The sequence below is a fragment of the Rhinolophus ferrumequinum genome, chromosome 24 (genome assembly GCF_004115265.2).
Source record: "Rhinolophus ferrumequinum isolate MPI-CBG mRhiFer1 chromosome 24, mRhiFer1_v1.p, whole genome shotgun sequence".
NCBI classification, from domain to species: domain Eukaryota; kingdom Metazoa; phylum Chordata; class Mammalia; order Chiroptera; family Rhinolophidae; genus Rhinolophus; species Rhinolophus ferrumequinum.
The window spans coordinates 15,756,466-15,781,091 of NC_046307.1; the positions used below are offsets into that span (position 1 = coordinate 15,756,466).

Consider the following 24,626-nt stretch of genomic DNA (forward strand, 5'->3'; position numbering starts at 1 on the left):
ATATGACAAAATGCTCAGCTTTGCTAGCTGTTACGGAAATGCAAATCAAAAAAATCACAATGAGATACCACCTTACACCTGTTAGAATGACTATCATCAACAAGACAAGTAAAAACAAGTGTTGGAGATGCTGTGGAGAAAAAGGAACCCTTATACACCGTTGGTGGGAATGTAAATTGGTACAGCCACTATGGAAAACAGTATGGAGGTTCCTCAAAAAATTAAGAATAGAATTATCATGTGACCCAGCAATCTCTCTCTCCTGAGTATCTACCCAAAAATATCTGAAAACATTTATCCATAAATATATATGTACCCCGATGTTCATTGCAGCATTTTTTGTGGTGGCCAGGATATGGAAACAACCAAAGTGTCCTTCGATAGATGATTGGATAAAGAAGATGTGGTATATATACACAATGGAATACTACTCGGCCCTAAGAAAAGATGAAATACTGCCATTTGTGACAACATGGATGGATCTTGGGATTATTATGCTAAGCAAAATAAGTCAGACATAAAATGTCAAGAACCATATGACTTCACTCATACGTGAGATATAAAACTGAAAGCAACAAAAGAACAAGACAAACAAAGAAACAAAAACTCACAGACAGACAACAGTTTAGTGGTTACCAAAGGGTAAGGGGAGAGAGGGAGTGGTAGAAGAGGGAAAAGGGCATCAATATGTGGTGATGGAAGGAGAATTGACTCTGGTGGTGAACAAACAATGCAATATATAGATGATGTACACCTGAAACCTATATAATTTTACTAACCAATATCACCCCAGTAAATTTAATTTAAAAAAAAAAAACACTCTTCACTCTGTTCACCCAAGAGGATGACTCACTTCCAAGCTCTGAAGACTTTTTCTTTTAAAGCTTTTTAATCTCAGTCATCATAAGCATGCTTTACCACAAGCTGTCTTAAGTACCTTATTGTTTTGCTGAAAATATCTAGTAGTCTTACAGCAATAAATAATCAACATAAAAAAATAAAATATTGAATAAACAAAACTTAAAAATTGGCAGTCTGGGCCGGTCCGGTGGCTCAGGCGGTTGGAGCTCCGTGTTCCTAACTTCGAAGGCTGCTAGTTCGATTCCCACATGGGCCAGTGGGCTCTCAACCACAAGGTTGCCGGTTCAACTCCTCGACTCCCGCAAGGGATGGTGGGCTCCGCCCCCTGCAGCTAAGATTGAACACCAGCACCTTGAGCTGAGCTGCCTCCCGGATGGCTCAGTTGGTTGGAACACAGGCTCTCAACCACAAGGTTGCCAGTTCAATTCCTCAAGTCCCGCAAGGGATGGTGGGCTGTGCCCCCTGCAACTAGAAAAAATGGCAGCTGGACCTGGAGCTGAGCTGCACCCTCCACGACTAAGACTGAAAGGACAACAACTTGAAGCTGAATGGTACCCTCCACAACTAAGATTGAAAGGACAACAACTTGACTTGGAAAAAAGGCCTGGAAGTACACACTGTTCCCCAATAAAGTCCTGTTCCCCTTCCCCAATAAAATCTTTAAAAAGAAAAATTGCCAATCTGGTCAATAAAAAAAGAAAAAAAATCTCAAAATAGTTTTAATTAGAATTTCTCTCATTATGGTTGAAGAAAAATACCTTTTCATATGTATAAGAGCAAGTTTATCTCTTCTTTAAAATTGTTCGGGGTGGCTGGTTACTTCAGTTGGTTAGAGCATGGTGCGCATAACACCAAGGTTGCCGGTTCAATCCCTGCAAGAGCCACTGTGAGCTGTGCCCTCCTTAAAAAAAAAAAAAATCGTCTGTTCATGTCTTATGTTCATTTGTCTATTAAGTTTTTTAAGTGTTTTCTCCTAAGATTTTAAAAAGTTATTTTATAGTTAGAGATATTAGTTCTTTGTCCAAGGTACAAGTTGCAAATATATATATTTTTGCATTTCATTTGACTTTCACGTTTGTTTATGGTATTTTTTGCAGTGAAACCTTTTTTCCCCTTTATTTTTATGTAGTCAAATGAATCAGTCTTTTCTTGTATTGAATTTAGGTTTGGTGTCATAATTAGAAAGCCTTGCCTCACACTTGTGTTATAGAAAAATTCATCAATTTTCTTCTAGGACCTGTTGGTTTTTGGTTTTTGCATTTAAATGCCTGATCTATATAGACTTTATTCTTGTGTGTGTTGAGGTATGGGACTAATTTTATCCTTTTTTCCTAAGTGGCTATCCAGTTGTCCCAATACCATTTACTAAAAACTTCATCTTTGCCTCAGTGATTTGGAATAGCATCTTCATCATGTACTAAACTTCTGTATTGCCAGAAGGTTTTAATGATCGGAAAGCCACACTTCTTTCTCACTCAAAGTTATCATTATATGTTGTGGTGAGTCACTTCAGCTAGAAAAAATAAACAATTCAGTTATACAAGGCTACCTGTTTGGTGAGAAATGATAACAATATAGTAACAGCATGCTGGGGAATAAAATGAACAAATTCTATATTCCTAAGGAGAATTTAGGTCTCTTGTGAGATTTTCAGGTGGACAAATGTAGTAATCTTTTGCAGGTTGTTTTCTGGTATATTTGAACTTTGTGATATAATAAGCAGTAAGAGAGTATCAAGACTAGAAGAGAATAGCACTCAAATAGGAGAAGAGGTAAACATCTCTTTTTTTCTTAAACTTTTGACTTTTGAAATCACTGGTTGTAGTTCATATATATATATGAACTACATATATAATATATATATATTTATAAAAAATATTATAAAGTATGTTTTTTGGGACTCATCAGCTCCAAGTCAAGTAGTTGTTTCAATCTAGTTGTGGAGGGCGCAGCTCACAGTGGCCCATGTGGGTATTGAACCAGCAACCTTGTTGTTAAGAGCACTGCGCTCTAACCAGCTGAGCTAACCGGTGGCTCCCCAAAATATTTTGATAAGATAATTTCTCCTTGTTCTAGGGGTAGATAAAATGGAGTTTTTATAAAACTTAGTCTTAAGATTCAGACTTTTCAAATCACCTTTTAGATCACCTTTTCAAATCAAAATATTCAAAACAGTTTTTTCACACAGATAAACTTCAGATAAATATAAGTCTAAATCATTCAGCTTCTTCACCAGATCCTTGAATCACTCACCTGTCTAAATAAGATATTGAGATGGGATACGTGTTTGATTGATCTATTGCTTATCTGTTTTTATACCATTTCTCCTCAAATGGTCCCTTAATTTGACCTTAGGATGTTCCTCCAATAGGCAAATTAGATTGAATTGAAAGATTATTAGATAATGTTTAAGATTTTAAGGAAATAATGCATATATGTTTTTTTTCTTCTTCCCCTTCTTTGTTTTTTCTTGAATGCAATAATTTAAAAGTATTGTGAGTAGGCTTTTCTGATATTACTGACTGTCCCTCTAGGAATACATAGTATTAGGTAATAACCTAATTTTAAAAATAATATTAGTAATATTTATGGAGAGCTTTCTCTGTGCCAGGCAAAGCCAATGTCATGGGTATGTAACCTATGCAGTCACACTGGCCCCCATTCTTAGAAGGGCCCTTCATTTGGGTTAATGATCTGCTATCACCATCTTGAAATTCTTAATAATTTTTAAACAAGGAGCCCCCTATTTTCATTTTGCATTGGCCCCCAAAATTATATAGCCAGTCCCGGTAGCAAGCACTATGTTTTTCCAGGAGAGTATGTAATTTAATTTATATTCTTTAAAGATCCCTCAGGTTTCTGTATGTGAAATAGAGTTTAGGGAAAGCAAATGAGGAAATAAGACCATAAAGGAAGGCATGACAGGATTAAAGGTGGTTTTGACTCAGATGGTGGCTGTAAAGAGGGAAAATAGTTGATAGATTCAAATATATTTTGGAGGTAGTAAGCATTGGCGTGAACTGGTAGTGAAAGGAATGTGGGAATATAGAAAAAGATATTAAGAATGACTTGGGGCTTTTTGACTGGACTAGACGTGCCCTTTATCAGAAGAAGGTTGGAGAAAGAACAGATTTGAGGGTGTAGTTAAGAGGTGAGTTGGGCATTATGCTAATGAAAGAAGCCAGATAACAAAAGGCTAAGTATTTTATCATTCCCTTTTAATGAAATTTTTAGAAAACTACATAGAAGGCAGATCAGTGGTTGTCTGAGGCTGAGGGTAGGAGCAAGGATTGACGGCAAACAAACATGAGGGAACTTTTGGGTTTCATAACTGTATAAATTTACTAAAAATCATTGATGTCTAGCTGAACTCTAATGCTAAGTATAAAGCTGTTAAAAGATTAAAATAAGATATTGAGATGCCTATGGTTATGTCAAGGAGTACTATTATTATTTCCATTTTACAGATCAAGAAAATAAAAGGTAAGTTAAAAAAACAAAAAACTTCCTGGTTACTGAACTACTAAGTGTAACATCCAGTATGGGAACTCGAGTCTTTTGGACAGTAAGGCCTTACTCTTCACCACTATGATATATTTACTTTGTATTTAAAAATTATATTATGTTTGCTGCATCACATTGATCAGAGGCTCTCTTAAAATCATAAAACAGAGAAAAAAGAAGATAGACACCAGAAAGTTGTTTTGATCCTATACACTGGTGCTTCCGTTTCCCCTGGATATACATGACATAGCAAGTTATGCGATCTATGTTTTTCTCCAATGTGAGTTGTATTACCACCCCTTACTTGGTTCTTTGGCAACTATATTTTCTCTTTCAAATCTTTGGTTAAGAAATAGTTTCATTAGGCCCACTGGTAGCTTGAAAGAGTGACAGTATCTTCAAAAAATGCTTTCTCCTAGGGAAATGGATACACATAAATGAATGTATACAATCCTTAGTGTGCTATTAGCATGAAGATAGATGTATTAATAAGCATTAAGTATAGGGAGATGTTGGTCAAAGGGTACACATGTTCAATTATGAGATGAATAAGTTCGTGGACTCTAATGTACAGCAGGTGACTATAGTTAACTGTACTGTAGTGTGTATCTGAAATTTGCCGAGAGAGTAGATTTTAAATGTTCTCCTCATACACACATGGCAACTAGGTGAGGTGGACGTGTTAACTATATTGTGGTGATCATTTCACAATATATACATGTAGTAAATCATCATGTTGTACACCTTAAATTTATACAATTTTATTTGTCAATTGTACTTCAATAAAGTTGGGGTGGGGAGCATTAAGTACCTACTGTAGTGGACACCAAGGAGACAAGTGGTCATCGAAATAGACATGGTCTCTGACCCCCTGCAGCTTTATTTAGTGGGAAAGACAGACATTATGCTTAAACAAAAAGTAATCATAAAATTTGAAATTGTGCTAGATTGAACAAAGGAAAATATAAGGTGCTCTGAGAGAGCATAACAAAGGCTTCTGGTTTTAACTGGGACCTCATGGAAGAAGTCTGTAGGAAATAACATTTAAACTGAGACCTGAAAGGTTTGTAGAAATTAACAAAGCAAAGGGAGGGAAGGGAAAGAAGCTCTCCAAGGAGAGGAACAGCCTGTGTGAAGGCCCTGGGCACATAAGAGATTGGCTGATGGCCATACTGAAAGCAGCATTATGGAATATCAAGGGATGGAGAAGACACAAGAGCTAGGATACTATGCAAAGGTTTTGGTATTTTTATTTCAAGAGCAGTGAAATGCTACGGAGGAGTTTTGAGCTGGAGAATGGTATGATCCAAGTAAAATGTTAAGATCTTTCTGGCTACTGTGGAGAATGGATCCAAGAGGATTCTGCTGGCTTATGAAGAGATCTTAGGAAAACTATGGGCTTTATTATGAATGGGAAAACTACTTCAACTTTTAAAAGCTAGTTTTCAAAAGACATACTGTCAAATAAGTGATGGTGAGTGGAAAAAAAATGATTGATAAATCAGTATATCTCTGAATAATTCACTAGATCAGTGCTTCACAAACTTTAATGTGGATTCAAATCACCCAGGTATTTTGTTAATGAAAATGTTGGTGTGGTAGGCCTGGAGTGGGGGCATTTCTGCATTTCTAACAGCTCCCAGGTGATGCCTATGCCACTGGTCCTTGGCTCATACTTTGAGTAGCTAGTGACTGAGCTATATTCTAAACTCTAAATATATTCTATCTTGTAATGCCTATCAGCCGTCTTGTGGTCTGGCCAATTGTCGAATTTGAGTATTTAAAACTGGGGTTGTAAGAGATGAATTAAAGTATTGAGGAAGTGGAGAAACAGGTCAAATATGACTTTTCATCTCTCCAGTAAATAGCTTATATATACTTACTTCCTATCTACCTATGTAACTTATCTGCCTACCTCCCTGCCTCAAAAATCAGTTACATTTCAGAAAGGACTATAGGTAATCAAAGTAATGTCCAAGACAATTATACAGAAATAGTATGTGAGGCTCTAAAACTTTGCCTCTAATATCTAACTGGGTGATTTGCATCATTAATTGAGACTTACTCTGTGCCAGGCGTTTTACCTGCCTTATTCATGTAATAGATTGGAACCCAGGAAGAACCTTTAGAGGATGGTTTCTTGTCCAAGAATGTACAACTCAGCTCTGACTAATTTCATACCTGACTCTGTTATTCATTATCCTGATCATTGCTATTTTGTTTGTTTAGTGACTACAATCCTAAATACAGAAAACTTGAGGTTCTTTATTCTGGGGATAAAAGCTTTGCATTTCTCTAATACTTTATGGAGCTTTGCTGCTATACCGCAATCATTTTATAAAGGTCCCAGGTGGTAAATAGGTCTGGTCTCGCCCTTTTTGGGGAGAGGGGCTATCCCTTTTTTTAAACAATGCAACTTCTCATTGTGGCATATGAACCCAAGATCTTGGGGAATGCACTGATCAAGTAAAGGGAAACATTTGAGATGATGCTCTATCATTAAGATTATGCTCGTTGAGAAAGACAGGGCAGGAAATTTCACATTGTTTAAGAAATGAGAGCTAAATAGCATCCAGTTTCAAAAGAAATCCGAATTGAATTTTTAAATTTCATAAAATAGTCAAACCAAACAGACAGTAGTTCTGGTTGATTTTCTTTACTGAGGAAGTGACAGGGAATTCTACAGTCTCATCTGGTAAGAGACAAACGGAAATTATTAACATTGCCACAGAAATGCTAAATGCCTCCTTGCAAGTAGAGTCCGGATAGATAGGTTTTACCCAGTCCTTCAACAAACCAAATTTGTTAGTGTTTTTCCAGACAATGTTGTATCGTTTTCGGTTTGATTTGATCCCCCCCCCCCTTCTTGCGATTGAAGACAGCCATTAAAATGTTTAATAGGCCTTGGTTTGGCTTGAAGAGTTGTAGGCGGCGAGCTTCATCGCCCTGCAATTGGCTTTCCAGGCTCAGATGGGTTTCCGATGTACGGATACTGCCAAGGCGCTTTGGCCGCAAACTCTGGAAGGAAGCCAAAGGAAAGTGAAGTTCCTGGCGCTAAGCGCTTGTCCCGCTCAGAGAGCCCGGCGCTAGCGCATTCTTCGTGCAGTTATTGGCTGGGACTCTGCGTGCCGCTGTCGGCCAATGAAGAGGCTGGAGATCTGCCCCGGCCCGTCCCCTCTCGGCGCCCCGGGATGAGGCAGAGACTGAACAGCCGGCAAGCAAATCATCGGCATCCAGAAAGCCATGTCCGACTCGGAGCCCAGCGCCCAAGCGCTAACCCGCTGAAAGTTTCTCAGCGAAAACGTCGGGACCGTCTGGACCCCGCGAAGAGGGACTGCCTTTGAGTGAGATGGTCCCAGAGGCCCGGAGGAACGGACTGGTAAGCACCCGCAAAGTGGTGGGAGTTTTGCTTCTGCTTGGCGCCTTGCACAAGGCTTCCGCCGTCATTCGCTATGAGATCCTGGAGGAAAGAGAGAAGGGTTTCGCGGTGGGCAACGTGGTCACGGACCTTGGCTTGGATCTCGGCAGCCTGTCAGCCCGCAGGCTCCTGGTGTTGTCCGCAGCTAGCCGAAAATTCTTTGAGGTGAACCGGGAGACCGGAGAGATGTTCGTGAACGACCGCCTGGATCGCGAGGAGCTTTGTGGGACACTGCCCTCCTGCACCATAACTCTGGAGTTGATAATGGAGAGTCCGCTAGAGCTGTTCAGTGCGGAAGTGGTGATCCAGGATATCAACGACAACAATCCCGCTTTCCCTACCCGGGAAATGAAATTGGAGATTAGCGAGGCCGTGGCGCCGGGCACGCGCTTTCCGCTCGAGAGCGCGCACGATCCCGATGTGGGAAGCAACTCTTTACAAACCTACGAGCTGAGCCGCAATGAGTACTTTGCGCTTCGCTTGCAGACGCGGGAGGACAGTACCAAGTACGCGGAGCTGGTGCTGGAGCGCGCCCTGGACCGGGAGCGAGAGCCGAGTCTCCATTTGGTGCTGACGGCGTCAGACGGAGGAACCCCGGCTCTCTCCGCCAGCCTTTCTATTCGCATCACTGTGCTGGACGCGAATGACAATGCTCCCGCCTTCAATCAGTCCTTGTACCGGGCGCGCGTCCCGGAGGATGCACCCCCCGGCACTCGCGTGGTGCAAGTCCGCGCAACCGACCTGGATGAAGGCCCCAACGGTGAAATCATTTACTCCTTCGGCAGCCACAACCGCGCTGGCGTGCGGGAACTCTTCTCCTTAGACCTTGTAACAGGAGTGCTGACAATCAAAGGTCGGCTGGACTTTGAAGACACGAAACTCCACGAGATTTACATACAGGCCAAAGACAAGGGCGCCAATCCCGAAGGAGCACATTGCAAAGTCTTGGTAGAGGTTGTAGACGTGAATGACAATGCCCCGGAGATCACAGTGACTTCTGTGTACAGTCCAGTCCCCGAGGATGCCCCTTTAGGAACTGTCATCGCTTTGCTCAGTGTGAACGATCTGGATACTGGGGAGAACGGGCTGGTTACTTGCGACATTCCTCCTGGTCTCCCCTTCAGTCTTACTTCTTCCCTCAAGAATTACTTTACTTTGAAAACCAGCGCAGCTCTGGATCGGGAGGCTGTGCCAGAATACAACCTCAGCATCACTGCTCGAGATGCGGGCGCCCCTTCCCTCTCAGCTCTCACGACAGTTCGGGTGCAAGTGTCCGACATCAACGACAATCCCCCACAGTCCTCACAATCTTCCTACGACGTTTACGTGGAGGAAAATAACGTTCCCGGGGTTCCAATACTAAATCTAAGTGTCTGGGACCCCGACGCCCCTCAGAATGCTCATCTTTCCTTCTTTCTCTTGGAGCAAGGAGCTGAAACTGGGTTAGTGGGTCGCTATTTCACGATAAATCGTGATAGTGGCGTCGTGTCTTCCTTAGTGCCCCTGGACTATGAGGATCGGCGGGAATTCGAATTAACAGCTCACATCAGCGACGGAGGCACTCCGGTCCTGACCACCAACATCAGCGTGAACATATTTGTCACCGATCACAACGACAATGCCCCCCAGGTCATATACCCGCGGCCTGGTCGAAGCTCTGTGGAGATGCTGCCCCGAGGTACCCCTGCCGGCCACGTGGTTACGCGGGTGGTAGGCTGGGACCCAGATGCAGGGCATAACGCCTGGCTCTCCTACAGCCTCTTGGGAGCCTCCAACCAGAGCCTTTTCGCTGTGGGGCTTCACACGGGTCAGATCAGCACTGCCCGCCCAGTCCAGGACACAGATTCACCCAGGCAAACTCTCACGGTCTTGATCAAAGACAATGGGGAGCCATCGCTGTCCACCACCGCGACCCTGACTGTGTCAGTAACTGAGGAACCTCCAGAAGCCGGGGCCGAGTTCCCCTCTGGCTCCGCCCCTGGGGAGCAGAATAAAAATCTCACCTTTTATCTACTCCTCTCTCTAATCCTGGTCTCTGTGGGGTTCGCAGTCACCATATTGGGACTGATTATATTCAAAGTTTACAAGTGGAAACAGTCCAGGGACCTATACCGAGGCCCCGTGAGCTCCCTGTACCGAACACCAGGGCCGTCTCTGCACGCGGACGCCGTGCGGGGAGGCCTGTTGCCACCGCACCTTTACCATCAGGTGTACCTCACCACTGACTCGCGCCGCAGCGACCCGCTGCTGAAGAAACCTGGGGTCGCCAGCCCTCTGGCCAGCCGCCAGAACACGCTGCGGAGCTGCGACCCTGTGTTCTATAGGCAAGTGTTGGGTGCAGAGAGCTCCCCTCCCGGACAGGTAAGTGTTAGCAGGTCATCCGCGATGATATTAATGCTTTTTGCTTCTTGCTCCGTGTTCAGGAAGGTCTGGAGTCGTTTTTTTTAGTGATGAAAATGTTTTCCTTTCTAATGGTGCATTCACATTTTCTCCTGGCTCTTCCTAGATCAAACTTCCTGCCTTTGCAAAGGGTATGGCCTGGCTAGAGTGTGGTTCTTGGTCCTCACACAATGTGGATTAATTGATTCATCTGTGGACCCAGTTCACACCCTCAACACTTGTTGCAACAACTAACCAATCTCGCTAAGGGACCATTAAACTGTCACCCAGCATCTCAGCACTCATATCTTAGCCTGGTGTTATTTGCATTGGGAACAAGCTGCTGGACACCTCTAACCAGTGGCAGCTGCTAGGAATATAAAAACTATTTCATTCATCCATCTTTGAAGTGATGGTCACATCTGCATTAAAACCAGTGGTTTCCTAATCATTGTCCTTTGCCTATACAGATCCTGTACCTCATTCTTAGATGACTTTCTATGAGAAATAAAATTCTAGGCATCCTTTAAATTTTATTTCAAGAACATTACTGGAAATGATGTGCACATTACTTACAAAATATTTTTATGTTATAATAATGATGCATGTGCATACAGAAAATTTGGAAAATGGAGAAAAGTATAAAGAAAAAAATTAAAACTATAATCCCCAAATCCAAAGATAACCATCATTAATTATAAAGATAAAAGTAATCATTTATTTTGAGAATAAATCCAGATAATCCAAAAAAGCATAAAGTACAAAATGAAAGTTTTTTTGTACTCCCCACCCCCGTGTAATTCCCTATCCTTCCAGCATTATTTTTCTTAGATAGACACATAAAGTGCAAGGTAGGTAAATTCATATCCTGAGAAAGATAGTTTTCATTTATTCAAGATGATGTGTAGGTGACTTCAAGGCTTTTCTCTTGGAGTGCAACTTACACATACTTCCGATGGTGGGAGAGCCACAGTTTTGTTACTAATAAGTGTATTATTGCTGTCAACCCTTGAATTTGGCAGTCACACACATGAGGCTCCACCACTTACCAGTTATGAGTCCTTCGCCAAGTTAATCTTTCTAAGCCTGTTTCTCATATGAAAAAAGGGAGTGACAACAGTATTATACGATTAGTGCATGATATGTATGCACAGTGCCTGGTGTATCATAAGAGTTAAAAAATTCTTAGCTGTTACTATTATTATTTTTATTAGTTCTTTACCTACCCCAAATCTTAAACACACCTCGGAAATAAGCAAATCTGGAGATAGCCAAAGATGACAAAGTAGAGGCTTAGGAAGGATGAAAACCGAGAAAAGCAGGTGCTACTCTTCTGATCACACTGGAAAACAGCTGGTATTTCCCCCAGAACAATGTTATCAAACTTGATTGCACACTAGAATTACCTTTTAAAAATTCTGAAGCCCAGGCCACATCCCAGACCACTTAAAGCACAATCTCTGGGGCTGGGACACAGGAATCAGTATTTTTTAAAGTTCCTAAAGTAATTCCAACGTGCAGACAACTTTAAAACAACTGCTTTAGAACCTGCCAGTCTATCAATTAACATTTTTATAAAGCAAAGTGTTATTCTGGTGTTTATAGTTCCAGGAGCCAACCTTACTGGCCAGGACAAACTTTTAAAAATTCTGTGATGTTATGTCCCAACTTAAAACATTACATAGAATAGTTCTAGAAAAGCATTATAGGGAAGACATAAGATGATAGTTTAGTCATCTAAAGAGAAAATCTTCCTAAACCACTAGCAATCGGGCAAGTATTCTTTTAATGTCTAGAGCTGGGCAATGGGCATGAGGTCTCTTTGGGGGCTGACAAAAATGTTCTGTAATTAGAATGTGGTGATGCTTGCATTGTTTTAGTATATGTGAATATTTTTCTAAAAAACCCCATTGAATTGTACACTTTAAATGGATGAATTGTATTGTATTTGAATTACATTTCAGTAAAGCTATTTTAAAACTCTAGAGATGGGAGAATCACATACTTGGCATAAAAAGGTCAAGTCAAGGATATGTAGGATTAAGGCTTTATGATGCTCCAATTCTAGTAATACAGACTGTATGCCTGTTTGTTTTGGTGTGAACTTGCAAATATAAGGGATTGAGACCTATAAGAGGTCTAGTTCTTGGATATTAAAGACATCAGTAAAGGGCCAGTAATGGTTATAGAGATGACAAACTGATAGAAAAATCAATTAAGATGTTATAGAAAGAGGCTTTATTTCTTTCCAGAAAGACCAGGGGTGGGAGTGGGGAAATCCTAGCACTACACAAACTACCAGTTATTTAGCTTTAGACAAGTCTCTTAACCTCTCTGAACTCCACTGTCCTCATCTATAAAATAAAGGTAATACCTCCTTTCAAAATTGTTGTATGAGTGAGAAGTAATGCATATAAAGTATCTGTACTCAACATAAAGTACTTATATAAAATGCAAGTATTCAATATTTGTTGAACTAATACATGATAATATCAATAATTCACCATTTATTGAGCATCCCTATGTGCTCATCCTGATGAGCATCCCACTGCAAAAGATGAAAAAATACAGTCAGGCCATTATGGTCCACAGAGTACCACCATAGGAGACAGACATGCTGAAAAAATAAAAAGATAATATAAGAAACAATGGGAGCAAAGGGAAAGAAACACCTAAGCGAGCCTGGGGAAATCAGGAAGACTTCATAGAGGTGGTGATGCTTGAGCTGAGAACTAAAGATTGAGTAACAGTTTGTTAAATAGTAAAGGGTGAAGGAAGGCATGGAGGGGACCTTGCAGGAAATCCCATGCAGAGGGATAATGATATTACATTATTGCTGAACCTTAAAGTGTGTTTGTAAAACAGTCTTTGGAAGAAATAAAGTGAAACAAGTAGGGGGGAGTTAGATTTTGAATTACCTTTGGGCCAGGCCAAGGAGTTTTTATTTTATTCTGCATTGATAATAGTCATTGCAGAATTTTGAACTGACATGGGTATGATGTCATCAGCGTTTTTTGTTTGATTGTTTTAGAGAGATTATTCTGGTGGTCATATTCTGAGATAGATTGGGGATATTGAGACTGGAGACAAAGAGAACAGTTAGGAGGCTATTACAGTATTTGAGAAGATTGATAAATGCTTGAACCACCACAGAGTGGCAGGATAGATGGAGGGAGATGACTGTAGTAAAATCATCAGGACTTGTTAACTGACATGATATAGGTAGCAGAGAGCGGAATGAGTCAAGGATGGCCCTCCCCTCCCCCATTCCGATGTAGCTGGGTGGATGGTGGTTTCATTCACTGAAGTGAATCCTGACATAAACACCTAGTAGGTCAGACTGATTTACACCTCCATTATTCCTATGGGAGGAGGTTTAGGTGTTTTTGTTTTGGTTTGTTTTTTTGTAAAAGAACCCAGAAAGCAGATCCCTGCCTTTGAGACCAGAATGGTGGTCAAAAGGATATTCCTGAGGATCAAGGGTTTGGAAAAAAAATCCAGGGACGATAAGAAACCCAGGTTTTGCTAGTGTTTTGGGCATCCAAGTTTTGCCAGTGTTTTGGGCATTCAGTGGTAACCTAGGTGAGGCTTTGGATAAGTTAAGAAATCTCATGTCCAGATCAGGCTGGATTTTTCTCTTTGTGCTCTGGTGTGTTTGCCACTTGGATTACAGTTTGCAGGTTTACTGTGTGAAATGAGTTGTGTTTCTGCTTTTGTGCAAGGTGGTAGCCAGGCTCCTGGGAAGGGTCTGGATCAGGGTGGGGGGTGGAGTGAGATCAAGTCTCTAGCTCCAAGAGGCCCCCTGGGGATAAGTGAAAAGCTTGCTCTTTTGAAACAGTCTGTTGGTAATTAACAACATATGAAGCATACCATGGTGTCAAATAAAGGAGATTTGTAGGCAGTGCTGTTGGTAGCTGATCTCAATCATTCAAGGGAGCTATTAAATCTGTGAACATTAGCATTCTGCTAGGTAATGAGATCTAGTCCTTAGCGCCTTCCAGACACAACTGATTCTTTACTGATTTGGAACGTCTCCCTCTCCTGGCTTCCTCCGCTCTGCTTCATCTTCTCTACTGTCCTTGAAATCAATGAATGGTAATTTAGTATATCACTATCAAGCGTCTGAATAAAAGAAGTTTGGTTTCCTCTGTGCTTCCTGTTACAACAAAAACGTGTACGGCACACATTTAACTGGCTACATTAACGTATAAGGCTTTTCTGCTAAGAGGTGGATATATTTCTAAATAATCTGCAGAGGAGCAGAGTTTTTGTGTATACGGCAGTGTTTTAAATAGCGGTTGCTCTAATACAATTAGACTGAGGCAGAAGCTACTCATTTAGAATATTGGTGGACAACAACACTGGCTGGAACAAAATGACCAGTCTCAAAGGGCTACTCCTTTCTGGGCTGCAGGTTGCTAAGGCTCAGGCTGTCGCTGCCCGCCCCCCACCCCGCCCCGCTAAAGAGGGGAGGGGAAGTTGGTGTGTTAGAAAAAAAATACATATATGTTGTCTGCCTCTCTACAGACGTAATAACCCGTGGAAAGAAATGCTGTTGAGCGGGAGGAAGGCGAACAGCTAGGTGGATTTTTGTGGTGTGTGTGTGTGTGTGTTTTTCTCCTCCAATGCTGCGACGCATTAACCCTGCTGCTGTTGGGATGTTCTCTGCTCAGCCTATTGGCTGAGCCCAGGAGCCGCTGTCTGCCAATCGGGTGGTGGAAGGCAGACAAATCTACCCCGCCACAAGCAAAAACGGCGCGTAACCCTTGCGGCGCCGGCCCAGCCGCGCCAGAGCTGGCGCGGGGAACGGGAGATAGGTGTCTCCAGCTGCTGTGGCCGTGGGGCGGGTCGGCGTCTTCCGCTTCTCAGGACCAGGTTGAGAACTAGCGGGTGGCAGCAATGCTCCGCAAGGTGAGAAGCTGGGTGGAAATCTGCCCGGGGGCTACCCTTTTGTTCCTCTTTTGCCACCTGGGTTACGTTTGTGGGCAGATCCGCTACCCGGTCCCAGAGGAGTCACAGGAGGGGACTTTTGTGGGGAATGTCGCCCAAGATTTCCTGCTGGATACAGAGAGTCTGTCAGCTCGCAGGCTGCAGGTCGCTGGAGAGGTGAACCAAAGACACTTCCGTGTGGATTTGGACAGCGGAGCCCTGCTCATCAAGAATCCAATCGATCGAGAGGCACTGTGTGGGCTCAGTGCCAGCTGCATCGTACCCCTGGAGTTTGTAACCGAAGGGCCTTTGGAAATGTACAGAGCGGAGGTAGAAATCGTGGATGTGAATGATCACGCCCCCCGATTTCCTCGGCAGCAGCTGGACTTGGAAATTGGGGAGGCAGCTCCTCCAGGACAGCGTTTCCCCTTGGAAAAGGCTCAGGATGCAGATGTGGGGAGCAACTCCATCAGCAGCTATAGACTAAGCTCCAATGAACACTTTGCACTGGATGTCAAGAAGCGCAGCGACGGCAGCCTCGTCCCAGAGCTGCTCCTGGAGAAGCCTTTGGATCGGGAGAAGCAATCAGACTACCGCCTGGTTCTGACTGCTGTGGATGGAGGTAACCCCCCAAGGTCTGGCACTGCAGAGCTCCGGGTATCAGTGCTGGACGTGAACGACAACGCCCCTGCCTTCCAGCAATCCAGCTATAGGATAAGCGTGTTGGAGAGCGCACCAGCCGGCATGCTGCTCATCCAGCTCAATGCCTCTGACCCGGACCTGGGTCCCAGTGGTAACGTCACCTTTTCTTTCAGTGGTCACACCCCTGATCGTGTGAGAAACCTCTTTAGCCTGCATCCCACTACTGGAAAGCTTACCCTTCAGGGACCCCTAGACTTTGAGAATGAGAATTACTATGAATTTGATGTTCGGGCTCGTGATGGGGGTTCTCCAGCCATGGAGCAACATTGCAGTCTTCGAGTGGATCTCCTGGATGTAAATGACAATGCTCCCCACATCACAGTGACCTCAGAGCTTGGGACTCTCCCGGAGAGCGCAGAACCTGGCACTGTGGTGGCGCTCATCAGTGTGCAGGACCCTGACTCAGGGTCAAATGGAGATGTGAGCCTCCGTATTCCTGACCACTTGCCGTTTGCCCTCAAGTCTGCCTTCAGGAACCAGTTCTCCCTGGTGACTGCTGGGCCCTTGGACAGAGAGGCCAAATCCAGCTATGACATCACGGTCACTGCTTCTGATGCTGGGAACCCACCTCTGAGTACCCAAAGGACTATTTTCCTCAATATTTCAGACGTAAACGATAACCCACCCTCTTTCTTCCAGAGATCACATGAGGTGTTTGTTCCTGAGAACAACCGCCCAGGGGACCTGCTTTGCTCTCTTGCAGCCTCTGATCCAGACTCTGGCTTGAATGCACTTATCTCCTACTCTCTCTTAGAGCCCAGAAATCGAGATGTGTCAGCTTCGTCCTTTATCTCTCTGAACCCCCAGACGGGAGCTGTTCATGCTACTCGATCCTTTGACTATGAGCAAACACAGACACTGCAGTTTGAGGTGCAGGCCCGAGATCGGGGCAACCCACCCCTCAGTAGCACTGTGACAGTTCGTCTATTCGTGCTGGACCTCAATGACAATGCTCCAGCTGTGCTCCGCCCTAGGGCCCGGCCTGGTTCCTTATGTCCGCAAGCACTGCCTCCATCCGTTGGTGCTGGTCACCTAGTCACAAAGGTGACCGCTGTAGACTTGGATTCAGGTTACAATGCTTGGGTTTCATATCAGCTCCTGGAGGCCCCGGATCCCAGCCTGTTTGCAGTCTCTCGCTATGCTGGGGAGGTGCGGACGGCAGTTCCCATCCCAGCTGATCTCCCACCACAAAAGCTGGTCATCGTGGTAAAGGATAGTGGTACCCCACCACTCTCTACTTCTGTTACTCTCCTAGTGTCCTTGGAGGAAGATGCTCATCCAGTGGTCCCTGATCTTCGAGAATCTTCAGCGCCAAGGGAAGGAGAATCCCGCCTGACCCTCTACTTGGCTGTATCACTAGTGGCAATTTGCTTTGTTTCCTTCGGCTCATTCGTGGCACTACTCTCTAAGTGTCTGCGTGGGGCTGCCTGCGGAGTGACCTGCTTTCCTGCTGGCACCTGTGCCTGTCTCACCCGATCTCGAAGGAGGGAGGGGCTTCCTCCTTCCAATGGGATCCTCCGAATCCAGCTAGGGTCAGATGATCCTATCAAGTTTGTTGATGTGGGTGGCCACTCTCATGGCTGTACACCCTTGGCTTCTGCACCCACTCGGAGCGATAGCTTCATGATGGTGAAGTCGCCCAGTGCACCTATGGCAGGGGAGCCTGTTCGCCCAAGCTGCCCACCCTCTGATCTTCTCTATGGGCTAGAGGTGAGATCTTTGCAGGCTCAGCCAATGCTTGAGGGTTATTCCAATCCAGGCATATGGCTGGGCCATGTTCCAGAGAGTATTGGCCTCTCTGTAAGAGCCCGCAGTGATGTCACCATTTTTGTGAGTGGTAACTTTGCGGTAGATGCTGTGTTTTAGAAGTGTTTTGTGACTTAACCAGGGAGTTGTCACAGACTAGTACTTGGGTTTGGGTTATGCCCTTATCTGAGAGTAAGAAATGAAAGTAAGTGGTCAAGAGCCAGGGTATAGTGGAAGCATGCTGCCAGGATGTGAGAGCATAGGAGGCTATAGTGCACAAGGATAGTGAATTAACTCTACTCTTCGTGAATGAAGGGGCCAGGTTCTGGACTAACTTAACACTAGGTTACCATTTCCCAATGGACTGAGGGAAACTAATACTTTTTCCCATAGTATCAAATACTCCCTGACCCACTGTGAAAGGAACTCTCTTCTTGAAACATAGAAGAGAGCACAAAGAGGCGAGAGCCAGGGGAGTAAAGTGGCATCAAGGTGGGAGCAGAGATCGGTTAGTCTGGGTCTTCAGGACTCCCAATCAAGTCCCCACTGGGATTTCAGCTAGATGCAGTAGACTGGGCACAAGGGAGCATTACCTCTTCAGGGGGGGAAGAAAGCAGTAAGTGAAATCAATGTCAGAAAACTGGTTTTTAGATGAGGAATTCATAGAGATAACTACTCTGGCAATCTCTAGAGTTTTTCTGAATTGGTGAAACCATAAAGCCCGGAGGTCATGCCTAGCTTCTAGTCACCCTCCTAGGTGACCTGGACCAGTCCCAGACATGTTCCCCCTTCCACAAGCTGTGATGCTCATTCCACAGCTCAAGTCTGGAATCTCAAGAAAGCTGAATTCTATACCATCAGCTGACATTGAGATTCCTCAAAGCATTGCTGGAAAGTCAGAGCAAGACTCTACAAGATCCTAACAAATCTCTTCTCTCATCTTGGCAGCGTTTGGCAGGATGGGGGCGGGAGGGGGAACACGTGGGCTTTGCCTCCCCCAGAAGGACAAACTTTTGTTGGTCTAAGCAAAGTAGTGGAAGCTCATGAAGTCATGCAGGAAGTTGCTGGGAGAGAACACTGAGAAGTTTTGTACTACTTTGTCTTCCCTGTTGAGCACCATCTGAGCTGTCAAATTTTGCTGCCAAGGGGGCTGAATCAACCTGCAGCACGAAATGAGTGGGGAGGCAGGAGGCTTCTGTGACATAGATTTGCAGCACCCGTTCCTAAGGTTTCCAGGACTGAGGAGACTTCATAATTGGTTGAGAGCAGACAGACTTTTTGGCCAATCAGACTCAGAGCTGAGGTGGGGGATCTGCTCTTCCTGCCCGCCTCTCCTCCCCCAGCTCCCCAGCTCCACTCAGATTCAACTCCCCTCCCCCCCCCCACCCCCGCCACTCGGTGACTAAGAAGAACTGCTGCAGGCAGACAAACCCCGGAGCAGGTTTTAAGAGGCTGGAAGGAGACACAAGAGATTTCAGCTGCTACATTCCAAGCCCTGGGTCTACCTTGGAGACAGGACAGCAGAGTCAGTGTCCAGGAAGGAACTTCTGGGTCATGGGGCCCAAGATACCCCCACAGCTCGCTGGGAAATGGCAAGTGCTGTTCATGTTGTCCTTGTGCTGGGGCCGGGTGTCTGGGCAGCTTCGTTACTCAGTGGTGGAGGAGTCTGAGCCAGGGACGCTGGTGGGAAATGTTGCTCAGGATCTAGGCTTAAAGATGACAGATCTGTTGAGCCGCCGACTGCGGTTGGGCTCTGAGGAGAATGGGCACTATTTTTCCCTGAGCTTGATGAGTGGTACTCTGGCAGTAAATCAAAAGATTGACCGAGAGAGCCTGTGTGGGGCCAGCACCAGCTGCCTGTTGCCAGTGCAGGTGGTGACCGAACACCCACTGGAACTAACCCGTGTAGAGGTAGAGATCCTGGATCTCAATGACAACTCTCCTAGCTTCGTCACCCTTGAGCGAGAGATACGCATCTCAGAATCAGCTACATTTGGGGCCCGATTCCCACTGGATAGTGCCCAGGATCCAGACGTGGGCACCAATACTGTGAGTTTCTACACTCTGAGCCCCAACAACCACTTCTCTCTGAATGTGAAGACCCTAAAAGATGGGAAGCTGTTCCCAGAGCTGGTACTAGAGCAGCAGCTGGACCGCGAAGCCCAGGCAAGACATCGGTTGGTACTCACTGCTGTGGATGGGGGTATCCCGGCCCGCTCAGGGACCACCCTTATCTCTGTCATTGTGCTGGACATCAATGACAATGCTCCAACCTTCCAGTCCTCAGTTCTACGCGTGGCACTCCCAGAGAATGCACCCGTGGGTACACTGCTGCTCCGCCTCAATGCCACCGATCTGGACGAGGGCACCAATGGCCAAGTGAACTATTCTTTTGGAGACCACACATCTGAGGCAGTGCGGAATCTCTTTGGCCTAGACCCTACCAGTGGAGCAATTCATGTTTTGGGTCCCATAGACTTTGAGGAGTCAAGTTTCTATGAAATTCATGCAAGAGCCCGTGACCAGGGACAGCCAGCCATGGAAGGCCACTGTGTGATTCAAGTGGAGGTGGGGGATGCCAATGACAACGCCCCAGAGGTACTACTGACCTCTTTGGTCAACCCTGTCCTGGAGAGCACACCAGTGGGCACAGTAGTGGGACTGTTTAACGTGCGGGACCGAGACTCAGGGAGAAATGGTGAAGTGAGCCTTGAAATGTCTCCGGACCTGCCATTTCAGATTAAGCCTTCTGAGAACCATTACTCACTGCTAACCAGCCAGCCCTTGGACCGTGAGACCACATCCCACTATATCATGGAGCTGCTGGCGAGCGATGCAGGGTCACCTCCCCTGCACGCACATCTCACCATCCGGCTCAACATTTCAGATATTAACGACAATGCACCCTACTTCACCCAGCAGCTCTACACTGCTTACATCGCAGAGAATCGGCCTCCAGGTTCCCTTCTCTGCACTGTGGCTGCCTCCGATCCAGATGCTGGGGATAATGCCCGTCTCACCTACTCCATTGTAGGGAATCAGATTCAGGGAGCTCCAGCCTCCTCCTTTGTGTATGTCAACCCTGAGGACGGGCGGGTCTTTGCCCAGCGCACCTTTGACTACGAATTGCTGCAGATGCTGCAGATCACGGTGGGGGTTCGAGACTCTGGCTCTCCCCCATTGCATGCCAACACATCTCTGCATGTGTTTGTCCTGGACCAGAATGATAATGCCCCAGCGGTGCTGCACCCAAGACCTGGCTGGGGACTCTCGGTCCCCCAACGTCTCCCTCGCTCTGCACCTCCTGGCTCCTTGGTCACCAAGGTGACAGCTGTGGATGCTGATGCAGGCCACAATGCATGGCTCTCCTATTCCCTGTTGCCACAGTCCACAGCCCCGGGACTGTTCCTGGTGTCTGCACACACTGGTGAGGTGCGGACAGCCCGGGCCTTACTGGAGGATGACTCTGACACCCAACAAGTGGTAGTCCTAGTGAGGGACAATGGTGACCCTTCACTCTCCTCTACAGCCACAGTACTGCTGCTGCTGGAGAATGAGGACCCTGAAGAAATGCCCCAATCCAGCGACTTCCTCACACCCCCTGCGGAGCGATCAGACCTTACCCTTTACCTCATTGTGGCTCTTGCAGCCGTCAGTCTCTTATCCTTAGTCACCTTCACCTTTGTGTCAGCTAAGTGCCTTCGCGGACACGAAGATGGGGATGGGGGTGGGGGCCAGTGTTGCAGGCGCCAGAACTCACCTTCCCGGGACTACTATAAGCAGTCCAGTCCCAACCTACAGGTTAGCTCAGATGGCACGCTCAAGTACATGGAGGTGACGCTGCGGCCCGCAGACTCGCAGAGCCATTGCTACAGGACGTGCTTTTCACCAGCCTCGGATGGCAGCGACTTCACTTTTCTAAGGCCCCTCAGCGTTCAGCAGCCCTCAGCTCTGGCGCTGGAGCCTGACTCCTTCCGTTCCCGCTCTAACACGCTGCGGGAGCGGAGCCAGGTGAGGGGCTCGCCGCGACCCTGTGGGCAGCAATGGAGAAGCCGCCCATCCTCATAAGGGACTTAGAACTTGTATTCACTCCCCTCAGGCGGGCTCAGCCGCTAGCTGCGCTCCACCCGATTGTCGGGACCACTCGGACTGATTGCGCGGGACCAGAGGTGTGGTCAAAGCAGGGATGGGGCTCTGAGCCCCAGGAGGTGGTGATGATTGTGGCCGAAGGGGGAGGGGATAACACTGACCCCGCCCCCACACTCAGAAAAGGCTGGGGCCCGGTGATCTTGTGGGCGATCCCGGGGGTCCCCGGGAGGCAGTCAGAGATCTACTCGCACAGCCAGCCTCCTAGGCCCCGGCGCCCGCACGCTCCGCCGCTCTTTAGGTTTCCTCTTACGGTTCTCCCCACTCCCTGGGACGTCGCGGTTATTCTCAACCCTCATTACCTCATCAAACAAACGCATCTGTAGACAGGACAAAGGTGCGTGCACAGGGCTCCTGCGTGTCCTCCCAGCAGAACACATCCACGGGCCACGCAGCACACGCCCTCGCACTTGAGCTGGCGCACACCCCACTTCTCCCTGCCTGCGCTCGCTGCCAGGTCACACGCACGAGCTGTTCCCGCCCCCCTCACAGCTTCCCTCCACCCCACTGCGGGCCTCAGAGGTACTCACCTCTGCGCGTCCTGTTGCCAGTCCCAGGTCGTGGCCGCCCGGGGGCCCGCCGCCGTCTCGGGCGGGACCTGATCGCCTCCAGGAGACCCTGAAGCGGGCTGCGGCCCCTGGAGCTGGGAGCTACTCTGGGCGCTCTAGCCGCGGGGCGGGCGGGACTCTCTGACCCGCAGGCCGGCGGGTCCCGCTGGGCGGGGGGCTCCAGCCCAGAAGCCTGGGCCGGGCAGGACGAGCTGCCCTGGGGCCCTAGAGGTAGCAGGGCCCGGCCTGGGGCGAGTGAGCAGGCCGCTATAGGACGTTCCGCCTGGGACCTCAGTGGCACCCACGGCTCCGTTCCTTCGCGGGAAGTGGAAGCCTGGGGCACCCGGGCTCGGGAAGCGCAGAGATAGGCTTTTGGCTCCGTCGTGACCACAATGTGCCAGACGTTCTAGGATCAGGGCTTTGGGGGTGACCAAAGTATCTGAGACTTCGGCAAGCCCTTCCTTCCCTGGCCGATGGAAAGCCACAGAGCCTGTGCCAGATGCCAGGGTGTCCTCATATATGGGGAAACTATAATAGTAAAAAGCACAAGTTGCCACAACCCCAGGAGTTTTTATTCAAAATATATCTATGCCCCACCCTGCCCCTACTGAATCAGAATTGTATGGTGAAACAACACCCTCGTGTGATTCTGATAGCTGGCTGAAAGTCTTACTACACACCTCCTCTGAGAACCACAATATCTCATTTGCTCTTCCCAACACTTTTGTTGGATAGGTACTAGCATCCCCACGTCATAACTGAGTTCCACAATTGTCAGGTGACTTGCACGAGATTACAGGGTAAGTGACAGAGAAAGACTTACCCAGGTCTGTCTAACCCCAGATTTTGTACTTTCAATCACTTGACACTTGGAACTTGGAAAGCTGGAGGACAGCAGGGACGGTTTGCATCTGCTGGGATGGGGCAGAGGTTCGGTTCTTTCCCTTGTAGGGTCTTAAAAGTGGAGGAAAGTCTTCTGGGGCTTCTTATCTGTGAGCATCCCTAAGTGAACAAACTTGGACCCGCCGTCCTTATGTAGGTTGTGAATTTCGCGCAACTCCTTTCCTCCAATCTGTCAGGGTACCTGCATCTTCATGTAGATTCTGCTGTGGCTACGAATACAGTGGCTGACTGAGATCTGGGCATCCTTGCGCCCTTCGCCACAGCAGCCCCGGAATGGTGTTGGTGGCCTCTGTTGCACCTGGGATGCGAAGGTTCTGGGTTCTCTTCACCTCACTGCCACCTGTGAGCCTTAGAGTGAGTCAGGTAGAGCCGTGGGTCTTCCTCCTCCCCAGTGTAATCAGAGATGCTCACATGTCCTTCTCTGCTTCTGGCAGTAAGTGTGTGAATTAATTACTAGCATATCCCAGAACCAATGAGGGGATGGCTCTAGGAGTGCTCCATTGCAGTGTGTGGTGGAATAACAAACCCTCAGAAAGGCTGGCAGGGAGTTGGGAGTGAAGTGGCTGGCCAGAGTCCTACACCTTCATCCAGGTGGGAGAGGGCTATAGATCAGCCCTTTGGGAGCCCTGGAGACTTGTCGGTGCTGCTTGGAGGCTGTGGGAGCTTGATCTCTGCTGGGTTCCATCCAGCAGTTTTCTCTGTCCCAGACAGTGGGGCCTTGTTCTCTCCTTAGTCACAGCCATTGTTTGGCACAGAGTTCTGGGGGTGAGAGGTATCCTGGGGCTTGGATGCCCTGCAAAGGCCCAGTCTGGCATGGCTCCTAAATTAATAATGTATTTAGCAGTGGGAAGGGATCCTTGATCGCCAAGGGCCTGGAGGAGGTATTCCTCTGAATGTGTCATAGAACAACCTGGCACCAAAAGGGTTACCCGGAGCAGCAGCCATCTTGCTGCAGAGGATGCTTTGTTCCTAACTCAGGAGCTGAATAAATTCTTTCTAGGGCTGGTGGAATTTTCATCTAAAAGCCTCTTCTGCCAATTTTGGGGGCCTTCTCTTCACCTCTCCCCCAGGTTCCACAGAAGACACTTTCACAGCTTGAATCTCACTGCAGAAGCTCTGAGTCTGTGGGCAGGGAGGAAGGGGCCGTTTTTCATAGCAAAGGAATCTAGGTTTGCTCACTGTGGTCAAATAAGTGTTATTTTATCTCTTTATCTCCTGTACCTCAAACAGTCTACCCCTCCCCCATCTCCTCCCATTTTCTTCTCTGTGTCCACTCCCCTCCTTCCCTCTAGGCCCATCCCAGGGGTCCGGTGACATTCAGACTTCTTGACAGTACTCAGCCCCTTTCCCTCTGTTTTCTCCACAGCAAGCCCCGCCCAACACGGACTGGCGTTTCTCTCAGGCCCAGAGACCCAGCACCAGCGGGTAGGTGACTGCCTCTCCAGCCCACCCTCTTCTCTGCGGCATTTTCTCAGTGATGACGTGGGAGG

General features: G+C 46.9%; 1 protein-coding gene across 26 annotated transcripts in view; it reads left to right on the forward strand.

Annotated features, from left to right (window-relative positions):
* Positions 1-24,626, forward strand: part of LOC117016578 (protocadherin gamma-C4) — a 152,751-nt gene that overhangs the window by 113,803 nt on the left and 14,322 nt on the right. For 21 of the 26 annotated variants that reach the window (XM_033095987.1, XM_033095974.1, XM_033095971.1 and 18 more), the window contains one exon: positions 24,503-24,561. In XM_033095987.1, coding sequence (XP_032951878.1) covers positions 24,503-24,561 — 59 coding nt within the window. Of the gene's footprint in view, positions 1-7,266; positions 10,145-14,970; positions 17,504-18,914; positions 21,551-24,502; positions 24,562-24,626 lie in introns of those variants that run through there. The other 5 variants (XM_033095962.1, XM_033095961.1, XM_033095985.1 and 2 more) reach the window with 5 other exon arrangements.